This window comes from Bubalus kerabau, chromosome 5, assembly GCF_029407905.1.
Source record: "Bubalus kerabau isolate K-KA32 ecotype Philippines breed swamp buffalo chromosome 5, PCC_UOA_SB_1v2, whole genome shotgun sequence".
NCBI classification, from domain to species: domain Eukaryota; kingdom Metazoa; phylum Chordata; class Mammalia; order Artiodactyla; family Bovidae; genus Bubalus; species Bubalus kerabau.
The window spans coordinates 123,350,409-123,363,243 of NC_073628.1; the positions used below are offsets into that span (position 1 = coordinate 123,350,409).

The window sequence follows — 12,835 nt, forward strand, 5'->3', positions numbered from 1 at the left end:
ACTTTAGATGGTTACAATAGTTAAATCCCTGTTTTTATTTTCATTTGTTCATCACGTGTTTTTTGAACACTCACTATATGTACTTTGCTAATATTTGGAAATGAAAGTACCTTTAGTAAATGAAAAAAAATGAATTAGATTCTAGTGGGAAAGATAGATAATAATCAAAGAGGAATCCTGATGGATATCTAAACATAAACAGGGAAACAAACAGGGTTTTATAGAGTATACTATAAAGGTGCCTGAATTGGTGTCAGGGAAGACCTATCAGGGAAAGTAATACTTAAGCTGGGTTATGAAGAATGAGTTTGTTAGATGAAAAAAGCTGAGGATTAAAAACAGAGCAAGCATTCAAGGAATAGCTTCATGAAAAAAAGAGAAAGCACTGGGACTGAGATGAAGAGAGAGAGAGAGAGAGAGAGAGAGATTGATTCAATATGAGCCCAGAAAGTGAAAGTGAAAGTCGCTCAGTCATGTCCAACTCTTTACCATCCCATGAACTATATGGCCATGGAATTCTCCAGGTCAGAATACTGGAGTGGGTAGCCTTTCCCTTCTCCAGGGGATCTTCCCAACCCAGGTCTCCCGCATTTCAGGCACATTCTTTACCAGCCGAGCCACAAGGGAAGCCCAAGAATGAACCCAGAGAGGATGGCAAAAGGGAAATCATAAGAAGTCCTATTTGAAAGATTCTGATCTTACTGCTAAGGAAATGAAAGACAATTAGTGGCCTTAAATTGGAGAGTAACCACAATCAGATCTGCATATGAAAAAGACCACTCTTCCATCAACGACTGGAGCACGAAACAAAAGCAGTTAGTATAAGGGGTAGCTATGGGAGTGGCTTGGATTAAAGTGATGACTGTGTGTAAATTCAAGACACATTCAGGGCAGGGGTCAATACGGCTTGATGATAGGTGGGTATGGAGTTGAAAGAGAGAAGACAACAGCAAAGATGACTTGCCCAGCCAGATGGATGGGGATGCCATTTGCAGAAATAGATGACATTAAAGAGGCCCGGGTCTGGGGAAAGATGATGAGAGTCTTCGCTATGCTGAAGTGCTTTTGAGAAGTGGAGAAATCCAACTGGAGTTAGCTAGATGAATATGGAACTCAGAGAGAGTCCAAGTCCAAGAGGGCAAAGAAAAAGAATAAAGACCAGGCAGTGAGTTTTCTGCCAATGCACCAAAGTATCAATAATTTGGAAAAGAATGACAGATAAAAGGAAAAAAAAATAGTTGTAAACTGAGCCAACAACAAACAGTGAACATATTTTATAAGGCTAATCTTAGGAAAACAAATGTTTTATGAATCTTTGATATATAATAAGAGGTGGGACCTAGTGAACAAATGGTGTTGAGTCAAACAAAAGAGCAGAGTCAAAAGTCCTGGTCATTGGAACTAATCCCTGTCTTTTAAGAAGGGGTAGCTGAGATCTGGGTGGGGAAGTATCATGTGTGACAAAAGCTGTCTAAACCTTTGAGGTAGGGTGGGATGAAAGGTGGCTCGTGGAGTTATGAAGCTTTCCCCTTATTAAGATAACCACAATAAGTTACTCTCAAAAGTTCCAACCCAAAGTAACCAGGTTACTCCACGCCATCTTGGAACCAACACATGAGCATATGCAAGACCGGTAAGTTTCTCTGGAAAAGACCCTTTTAAGTAAAGTCATGCTGAAGCAAAAATCATATATTAATTTTAATGCAGTTATGAGTATTCAAATAGAGACATCTTTTACTTTATACAAAAGCAAATTTATACTCACACTTTGATAAGGAACGCAAACCACAAATAAGTTATGATTTTTACTAGAACAGCAAACATTTTTTAAAGGAAAACAAAAGTTGATCTAGGCCTCCAGTTCTTAGGCATAAATAGCTATCTCAAATCTTCAGAATGTCTACATTTTTTTTTTTTCTGGTGTTCCATGTAAAGTTTTTCTTCATCTCTTTGACTCCTAGCCTTCAGAATCAAAGCATTCTACAGATTTTTTTATACATAGTAAGGTGGAATTTAGTTCTTCATGTATGCCATGTGTTCCTTAGAATTTGAGAAAGAAACCAAACCTTATAGCCTGTTATTTTTTTGAAGGTCATGACATATTATTCAATTCCCTCTTGGCTTTAGAAGTTTCACTTTTTCCTATATTGCAAGAATGAAATATTATTGGAAAAAAAAGACTGTGTGACATGAGCTATGGTAGTAGAGTACATAGATTTATGTAATAAAAGAACTCCAAAATAATCATATTTTTTTGATTCTAGTAATCACAGTTACTAGTTGTAAGGCAGATAAAAAGCCTTGTCTAGAATCCATGTCTGATTCCAGATAAGAGAGTTCCTAATTCTTGCTGGGCTTGGTACTTTTTGTTCTCAAATATCATTCAGGGCAAAACCACTCATTCTTAAACTAGTCCGTTTTAAAAATAAACTCATAGGTTATGTCAAAATCTTAATGAACATTCTCTCCACAGGAGGTAAACAAAATGAAGCTTGAAAAACAAAATTGCTATGATATGTACACACTTCCTTAGATTTCCCCCAATTCTAAGGATAATGTTGGGGACCAGTTTTAGGATATTTACTGAATATTAAGGTGCTTGGGAATGAAAAATTAAATTTATGTAAGCTACTGACAAGATATATAGTCCAAATATTTGGGGTATGAGGTCTAGAAGATTAGTTGGCAACTACCTTCTTTAGGCTTCAATACTGCCAGGATCTTTGACTGTTTTTTTTTGTTTTTTTTTTTTCCTTTCTTACAAAAACATTCAGGTGCCCATGTTCAGCATTCCAATTACTTCAGGCAGGTCAAGACAAGGTCTAACAATGACAAAATAAGACACTGACATAACAATTTAATAGAAACAATCTTGAATTTATATGCTCTTTAAAATATCATATTTCAAAAGTGAAATTTCAGGATTTTTACTTTTGATTAACAGCCACCAAGAAGAACATGTGCATGTGTTTAACAAGGGTGGAAATACTGCATCAAAAATATTTCTTGAATTCTGTGAACAAAGGAGCCACAAAAACTCAGCATGAACTGTGACATCCTGGAGTTCTGCACAGCCAGGATCAGATCTAAACCCTCAGTAGCAAGCAGGAGACTCAGAAGATGCTGACTTTAATTACAAACTTTATTTGTCAATACAATTCACAGTTTATACATGGTGCAATCCACCATATGAACTTTCAGAATAGTTATCGAGGAAATGGGTGTAGCTTTTCTTCTAAAAGAGCCTGACTTTCCAAAATTTTGGTTAGAATTCTTTAAGTTTATAAAAGTACCTTCAACAAGTTAGCGGAATATTTACATTTCTAGCTTAAATTTTGAAAAATAAGCCTCTGTTAAATTTTCTTTTTTTTTTTTTTAAGATCCTGGGTTTATTTTTTAAGACCCTAATATGAATGCCACTTATTCAAATAATCCCACCCCCAAGAATAAAAGTCATGTTTTGCAATTATATTTAGGGAAATTAATTTCTTTCTGTGTTTTAAAAATTTTATTTACAATGTACAGCAGATCTATGTATGAAAATAAAAGAAAGAGGAGCGATCTACTAGGTGCCTTTACTGAATTTCTTTTGAATCCTGAAAACCTCCAAAGAGTTGCAGGATAGAAAATAAAACTAAAGAGGATTAACAGCCTTTTCTATCTTAAAAAAAAAAAAAAAACTCTCAAGATTTAAATTGTGCTATAACAGCTTTTTCTCTAATGTCAGAGATGAATTATGCCTGCAATCTGCATTTTTCCATGTGCAAAATCACAGTGATCCAGTTTCAGCTTCTGCTCTCACACTCAGCCACAACTCCAGAGGTACACCCACGGAAGGCGAGGGCTGTGCCCAACTCTGCCTATGCATCCCCTCCCCTCAACTGGGCACAATTTACCCAGGGAAAGAAAACCATATAAGCCTTTCATACATCAGAAAACAGATAGATGCTGGCAGTATAATGTTTATTAGCAAATGCTTATAACACATTGCTTGGCTCTCTTCATGTCATCTGAGTGGCAATTCACACCAATTGTCTAAATTCATCTTCAATAATATCCATTTTAACAGTTTTCTTTTGTCAGATCACTTATGGATATATATATATATATATATATATATATATGGATTTTCTTCTTCCACCTTTAAAAAATGTGTATATATATATATGTATATATATATATACACATACATACATAGTTAGTAATAAATGATAAATTTTAAATACTGCCAGGAAAAGAAGGGACTGTTTGGGAGCAGTCAATTTTACTGGCCTGGTAATTACACCGTATACATGTACCATTGGTACCCGAGTCAAATAAATACTCAGAGGGGCCATCTTTGCACCTCATTTCTCTGCAGTGCCTATAATGCTAGGGTTTCTGAGTTTTGCTTCAGTGTCCATCTAATTTGGCATCTATTCCTTCTTCGGGCATCATCACTTCGGTCATTTTACACACTTGTTTCCAGCAAGGTATGGTATTCAAACGGGAGCTGTGGGGAAAAGGACTGTGGAGTTGAGCCTAGGGGTGGGGCAGGGAAGGAGAAACCACACATTAGCTAGAGAGGTTCTGTTTCTTCATAAGATAAGGCACTGACAGAAAATTTCTTAGGTAAAAGGCTGCATAAGAATTTCTTGCCATTTACAAAAAGAAATGTTGTCATCCATAAATGGTCCATATCTAGGCTCAGTTAGGTAGACCCTGAAAAGTAAGGACTGATCCCTCAAAGCTACATTATTACCAGAAACAATTATAATTCATTCTGAGGCCTTATGGCACGTTAGGAAAAGGGAGCAAAACAGTCTGGGCACAAAAAAGGCATCAGACATCGCTTGTTTTATTCCACTCGTCAAAGAAAGTGGACTGTTCAACAAGCATCATCAAAAAAAAAAAAAAAAAAAAAGGAGTGCTGGCTCAGAATTCCAATTCTCTTGATGGCAGATGACCATGATGGGTGTATCTATTTTTTTCCCCCTTTGGAGCTCATGCACAATTTTAAAAATGCTACCAGCAACAGTCATAAAGAGCATATAGAAGTCCTCACCTAATTGCTATGCCTGAGGCTCTTCAAAGAGAGGGCTACTTAATGTTCTCAATAACAGCGATTTCCTCGCCCGCACAGTGTGGTGTCAGTCCGTTCAAATAGATACTTTCTGTTTTCAGTAAGGAAGGCAGGACATCCCTCTCGCTGGCCAGGTGGTTCACGGACAGGGTCCTCCTACAGGGAGTCAGCTCCTGGTTGTGGTTTCCAGCCAGTTCTGCAGAGAGCTTCCGCTTAATGGAGGTGGCACGCTGGAACTTGTCATAAATCTCCACGCTCAGCCGCCTCCTGGTTTCCTTAAATTCAGCCGTGACGTTGGCCGTCCACTCAGCAGCATGGGCTCTGAACTCTCCCACCTGGAATACGCATGCAGAGAAAAGACAGACATACCAACAGGACAGTCAACATTCTGTGTGCTTTATCCTCTGATCATTGTATTTGGACACTTTGAAAAGGAGGTTGTAGCTTTTTGTAATAGGAGCCATCTGAGAATTGAGGTCACTGCGCAATTTGTGAAGAGCAAGATTCCATTTTATATAGATACGACTCTAAAAATGAATCTGTGAGCTTAAACTCTATTAACCAAATTATAAGAGAGGTACTAGATGTCCTTGTTTCTGGAGATGAGTCCTGTCACTGATGCTATAAAAAGGCAATCTCTAACTTTTTAAACTTCTGTGAGTTTTTTTTTTTTAATTTGTAATTTTAAGAAGTATTTGAATGTGAAGAAGTCAGGAAGACATAGGAGAAGCAGCAAGACAGAGTAAAAGAGCCTGGAATGTGAACCCAGGTGACCTGGTTCTCATAGCAGCGATGCTATTTGCTCTGGATGTAAACATAGATTTTAGAAACCAGAAATGGTGTGTGCAAGAACTCTGAATTCAACCCCATACTTGTCATTTAGGAATCCTCTGTTTACTAAATAAGCAACAAAATGTTTTGTCTCTGCTTCCAGGGAAAGCAAATAGAAAAGGACTGACAAGTTTATTATGAGGCCCATTTGGAGAATTTCCAAGAAATAGTTCCCCAATTAATATTTATGGAATTAATTAATTTAATCTGTCTGAGCTACCATTTCATCAGTTGTAGAACAGGCATCTTTACAGCATATTCCTAACAGGATGGTTGGACTAATATAGTTCAACTGCAATGTAGTTATGATGGTAGCCTTTGTTTGAAGGTTAAAGAAAAAAGTATTGCCAAGTCCTAAGCATGTGACCCTAAAGAATCTGCCTGCAATGCAAGAGACTGGGGTTTGATCCCTGGGTTGGAAAGATGCCCTGGAGGAGGGCATGGCAACCCACTCCAGTATTCTAGCCTGGAGAATTCCATGAACAGAGGAGCATGGCGGGCTACAGTCCATGGGGTGGCAAAGAGTTAGACACAACTGAGCGATTAACACTTTCACTCTCAAGCATGTGCATAATAATGTTCTCTCTGACCTCTTTAAAATGATTCTGTACTTTAGTGACCTAAAATAGAACAATGACCAATCCCATGATAAACTTTTTCTTAATCAACTAGAATTCAGTAATCAAGAAGACTTCCTAGAATAATTTCCTAAGGTGGACAAGTCCCCCATCCATCGTCGGTAGCACTTCTGCTTTGGGGGCCCACTTCACTCACTTTTTAAATGATGTGGGCCCCTCCTTACCTGGCAAGTGATTAACTACAGCTTTGTTTGGTTTTGTTTTACCTCTGTTACTTTTCGTTTTAAATTTTGATATGGGAAACATAATTGATAGTTTCTGCTATAGTTTGAATTCCTAAAAATTCATATATTGAAATCCTAACTCCACAGGTGATTGTATCAGGAAGTGGGGCCTTTGGGAAGCATTTAAGTTATGAAGTGATGCCCTCATGAATGAGAGAAGCATTCTTACAAAGGAGAATCTGGAAAAATCCCTCACCCTTTCCACCATGTGAGGACACAGCAAGAAGGCTCTGGCTCCAGACCAGGAAGAGCCCTTTATCATGCTGACACTATGATTTTGGATCTCCAGAATTGTGAGAAATAAATGTTGTTTATAAAATCCCCAGTGTGTGGTATTTTGTTATAGCAGCCTGATGGAACTAAGTGAGGTTCTAAATATTTACACTGAAAGTCATAGATATGTGTGTGGGTTGCAGGGTGGGGGGATAGGTTACACAAGATGGAAACTGTTCAAATATCCTTAGAAGGTGGCACATAGCAGATCAATTCTTCTGCATCCACCCATAATTACATACATGCACGCATTTCATGATCTACTTTTTATTTTAAAAAAGGTCCACTTTCTACTTGTATTGTCCTAACAAGGAATAATTGCTTGTTTTCCGGAACTGGTTTTGGGAAAAAGCAAAAATGGAAAAATGAGAAGTTTGTGGCACACATAATTCGCAAGATCAAGCATTCCTTAATCACTGAGGCATCTTAGAGGGAACCTACAGGAAAAGAAGTGCTAATTTTATAGGAATTCAGCCTGAAGATTCTTACTCTTCCCATAAGGGACTCTGCGTGACTGCACTTAGCTCCAAAAACAATTATTGAAAGTTTAATTCTGCTTTGGGGAAACTCGCTGGTTAGGCATTATCGATCAGTGGTTCGAAATGTTGAATCACTCCAAACACACTTATAAATAAACCCTCCAACTGTTTATATTCTTTTTCTGTTTGCCCAGCTTTTTTATTAGACTAAGCATTTTTGAGTCTGGGGTCTATACTATATTTATTGGGGTATATAAAACATCTAGTGTCTGGAACAGAAAAAGCACTCAGTAGAAATTTGATGAATTGCACTGAATTAATAAGTAAACACTATTCATAAAGTTTTGAAATAAATATTTTTAACATAAGTTAAGAGATTCAGTTGTTTCTCTATCAGTTTTGATTTAATTTTAAAGACTTAAAATTGCCGTATGCTTACAGACAGAACCTGATTAACATGGTCTTGAACAAAACAGTTATCATTGTCCAACATATCATTAAATTCTCCTAGTTTACATTACAAATAGATAATCTCAAGCAGTGTGAAATTTGCTGTTTAAAATGAAACAATTGCTACTGATGAAAAACTAAACATTCTATCTGACTTTTATTCCCATCTTACCAATGATTTTATTAAAAAGGAATTAACCTTTTCTATTTGAGAATTCATAATTTTCTAAGTGTAAAAAGAAAAAATACTAATATACTATTTTCTATTATGAGCTTATATTAATAGTATGGTTAATATTATAAAGAAAACAGCTAAGTGTCTACATATTTGTTTAAATAAATGTTTGTGAAAAGTGTAAGAATTAACTACTATATTCAATTTCCTCCCATAAACGATTGGTTAACTAGAAATAATCACTTTCTTAGAGGACAGCCATCTGAGTCAGCCCCTAAGTCATGCCTCAAGTCTGGAGGCAGTCAAAACTGATGGACCTAAAATTAGGTCTATTCTCTTTTTGAAATTAATTTTTATTGGTGAATGTGATTTACAATGTTGTGTTAATTTCTGCTGTTCAGCAAAGTGAATCAGTTATACATATACATATATCCATTGCTTTTTAGATTCCTTTCCTGTATGTCATTACAGAGTATTGAGTAGATCCCTGAGCTGCACAGTAGGCCCTTATTAGTTATTTATATTATACATAGTGGTGTGTATATGTCAATCCCAATCTTCCAATTTAGAGGGAGGGATAAATTTGGAGTTTGGGATTAACAGATACACACTACTATATATAAAATAGATAACCAACATGGACCTACTGTATAGCACAGGGAACACTACTCAATATTTTATAATAACTTATAAGGGAAAAAATCTGAAAAGGAATAGATATGTGTATATGTATAACGGAATCACTTTGCTGTATACCTGAAACAAAAACAACGTTGTAAATCAACTATACTTCAATAAAAAGCTTCTTATTGTTAATAACAGATTTTGTGTATCTAAAATGCAGGTGTTAATACTTTTATTTGCTAATTTTCTATCTCCTACAACTAGGATGTAAGTTCTATGTATATCCCAGCACCTAGGATAGTACCTGGTATGTGGCTGACTTCTAAGAAATACCTGTTAAATGAACGAGTATATGGCCCCCAAATTCATGTTCTCTGTCATCTCGCACCTGAATGATAACTAGAGCCATAGCATAGCCTGCATACCACCACTGGTCTTTCTTCTTTGTTCTAACCTTTATTCCTCCTCCCTTTTGGTGACCATTAATATTTTTGCAAAAATGGTCTTATATTAAACATACTGTTTTGCAAATGGATTTTTTTCACATAGCCAATTTTAGTCTTTTTTTCCTATGAGTAGTCATTATACTACATCATGGAGAAGGACATGGCAACCCACTCTGGCTACAGTCCATGGGGTCACAAAGAGTTGGACACAAGTAAGCGACTAACACGGAGAAGGCAATGGCACCCCACTCCAGTACTCTTGCCTGGAAAATCCCATGGATGGAAGGGCCTGGTGGGCTGCAGTCCATGGAGTCGCTAGGAGTCGGACATGACTGAGCGCCTTCACTTTATTTTTTCACTTTCATGCATTGGAGAAGGAAATGGCAACCCTCTCCAGTGTTTTTGCCTGGAGAATCCCAGGGACGGGGGAGCCTGGTGGGCTGCCGTCTATGGGGTCACACAGAGTCCGACACGACTGAAGTGACTTAGCAGCAGCAGCAGCAAGCGACTAACACACACACACCACCTCATAGTTTACACTAGCTTCCTAGCATTCCATTGGATGGCATGCCCCTGTTGATGAATCAGGGTTTGTTTTTTGTTTGTCTTCTTTTGCCATAGAAAAGAATACTTCAGTGAATATTCTTATACCCATATCTTGGTTAATGTGATCAAGTATTACTAGAAGTGGAAAAACTGTGCCAAAAGATACATATATTTTCAGATTTTGAGGATGCTGAAATTTCCATCTAATCCCTACTGTCTTCAGACTCAAGGTTCCCAGTCACCCCACTATTTCCTCTTTTTTGCACACTGAGGTAACCTCTGTCTTTTCACAGCAAAAAAAGCACCAGATCATGGATCCTGCATAGAAACTCTTTTAGAGATTTTAATCATCTCTATTGTGACTGGAAATTTAATTGGTCATTAAAAAAAATGAAAGCCTTCCTTAACTTGATCTGATTTTTCTCCAGAAGCAGGTTTCTTGAAGTCACCGTGATCACTCAGGTCGCACTAATGACACACAGCTTTCTGCAGAGCAAGGTGCTTCCACAAGTTAGTGATTCCTGCAAGTCAGTAAAAGCCTAAATACAAGTCAGGCTCAGAGGTGTCTGAGTTCATAACTTTTTAATTTCTCATCTTTAACTGCACTCAATCTCTGGCAGAGGCTGGTAGAATACTGCTTCTAGGGACATGTTTGTTGTTGTTTTTTGTTTCTAATTTTTCTGGAGTTCCCAGGGGTGGAAATGCCATCTCTAGAGGCCATAAGGGCTGCAGCTGGAAATGTCATCAAACAGGGATATGAGAGGTTCGCAAGAGGTGAGAAGAAGCCTCCAGTTCCAGCTCTGTCACTTAGCTGGGTGCCTACAGCCAAGCAATTTAACCTTTTTTGAGTTTCAAAGTCCTTATCTAAAAAATAAGGTTATAATAATCTATTTCACAGGAGAAACAAACAGTGTGTGTAGGCATGTGTGTGTATGTGTGTGGGTGTCTGTGTTCTTACAACATAAAGAACTGCACAATTAGTGATTATGATGATAACACTGGGTAATGATGATATGGTTTGCTAAGGGCACTTAAAGAGCTCAAAGGAAAGTACCAGATACAGAATAAATGATATAGAATTGAAAAACAATGGGACATTTTCCCCTTGAATATAATTCGCAGGTACTAAGCACCCAGTGGCAGCGTGGTCCAAGTTCTCTGATACTCTCACCAAAAGTGCTACAGTCGGATCAAACCCAGAGTTCTGGAGATCTTCACGGCATGAGGTGCTTTGAGAATGTTGGAGACATACATAAAAATTCAATTGGCCAAGCATCCCAGTCAGAGACACTGAATGATATATTTCACCACTCAAATGAATGTCAAGGCAAGAGATTGTGTTGGCCTTATCCTCATTATTATAACTGAAGTAATACTGTAAAATATAATAGTGAATTTATTGTATCACTCAATAAACATGTATAGCTCATAATAAAATGGACTCTCATTATTAATATAGGTCTATGTGATGGGATGGAGTAAATTTTGTATGCACAGATAAGAGCTTACTATGTGCTGGGCATTGTTCTTTTAAAAAATATGAACTTATTTAATATTTACAACTCTGTGCGAAAGATTTTTATTATTTCACAGAAGAAATTGAGGCTAGAGAGGTTAACAAACTTTAGACACACAATGAATATGCCAGGATTCAAATTTGGAGGTCTAACTCCAGCATATTGTTTTGCCTCACCAGGAAAATCTTGTCAATTCTGAAGGATAAACATCTTTGGGAGGAGTGTAAGGCAAATTCACATTATGTGGAAATCCACCCTATAGCAGGTTATTATGGTGAGGATCTACCACCACAATTTCCTAAAGATATTGAAAAGAATGAAAATTTCTTCATAAAAAATGCACTAGGAACACTTACCAATTCAATAATGATATCTATTTCCTCTTTATTGTGCCCTTATTTTTCTGCTCTTACTATTCTTCATGATACTAGACAAGGAACATAGCAGTTCAAACTCAAAGCAAAAAAAAGAAAGAAAAGAAAGGAGAGTCCCTCAAAAACAAAACTAAGGCCACCAACATAGTTACTTATTCCCATTTGTCTAAAACATTCCTGACCTGAGAGAACTGTCTATACCAATGTATTCATTATTCATAAAACAGCACATTGTATCCTAAAGAACAGATTCATATTTTTAAATGATGATAAAATTGTATGTTACAACTCTGAAGGTGCTCTTTTGATTTCAAAGACGTTAAAAAATAAGGTCCAGAGATCAGCACATTGATATAAGTAAATTTTTCCTCCATTGAAATGTTAATGCTTATGGATAATTAAAATGAATCTTTATGAATTAAAGCATGTTTGTTGCATCAGGTTTTTAGAAAAATTGTTCAAAAACTTATTCAAATGCTGAAGTATGTCATCTCCCTAAAACTAAGCAAATCTACAAACAATAATAACAAAGCTGAAGACTCCAACATGAGCAGAAATAGCTCCTAGGGGATTGCCTGCAGCTCATGCACATGACTCAAAGAAGAGATCTTCCTCTGTATTCCACGTATTCTTAACATTCACTAATTCTCACGGCCCGGCGATCTGACTTACAAGAAAAGAAAGAAAATGGAGTGCTACAGACGCTCGCTTGCCTTCTAAACGCTACTGGAAATGCTTTCATCCTTGTGACTAAATGCAGCTGCACCGTTCTCTGGCCTTTTGCCTGATCTTTGTAGCAAAAAAAGGCATTGGTGAAGATTGCGTCCCTCCCAGTCAGTCTTCGCTCTTAATTCCCAACTCACTACATTTTCATGTTTTTCTTTTCTTTTTTTTAAACCATTCAGGTTAATTCTCTATCAACCTAGAGGGATCATTTTCTTTCACCCTCCTCTTAACTACCTTTGTACCTTAGGCTTCTATTCTTCTCATTTCCCCTGGATAACCATATCCTTCCAATCATGTCCATTAAAATCTATTTGCTGACAACTCTCAAATACGTATTTCTAGATCAAGTCTCCCTACTGAATTCTGTATCTGTACAACTGACTGCTTATGAAACAGTTTCATTTTAGACGGACCCCAGGCATCTCAAATATAGCGCATTTCCAAATGAAATCCGTTAACTTCTTAAACCT

General features: G+C 37.1%; 1 protein-coding gene and 1 long non-coding RNA gene across 2 annotated transcripts in view; one reads left to right on the plus strand and one right to left on the minus strand.

Annotated features, from left to right (window-relative positions):
- Positions 1–1,510: 1,510 nt before the first annotated feature.
- On the plus strand, positions 1,511–7,074 carry LOC129653377 (uncharacterized). The gene is made up of 2 exons (XR_008715089.1): positions 1,511–1,633; positions 6,843–7,074. It is a non-coding gene; the product is annotated as an uncharacterized LOC129653377 (long non-coding RNA).
- KCNK2 (potassium two pore domain channel subfamily K member 2) overlaps positions 4,195–12,835 on the minus strand; it is a 139,227-nt gene continuing 130,586 nt past the window's right edge. Inside the window, exon 7 of the mRNA XM_055583662.1 lies at positions 4,195–5,397. Within this exon, the coding sequence (XP_055439637.1) occupies positions 5,080–5,397 (318 nt within the window). The 3' untranslated portion in view covers positions 4,195–5,079. The remainder of the gene's footprint in view (positions 5,398–12,835) is intronic.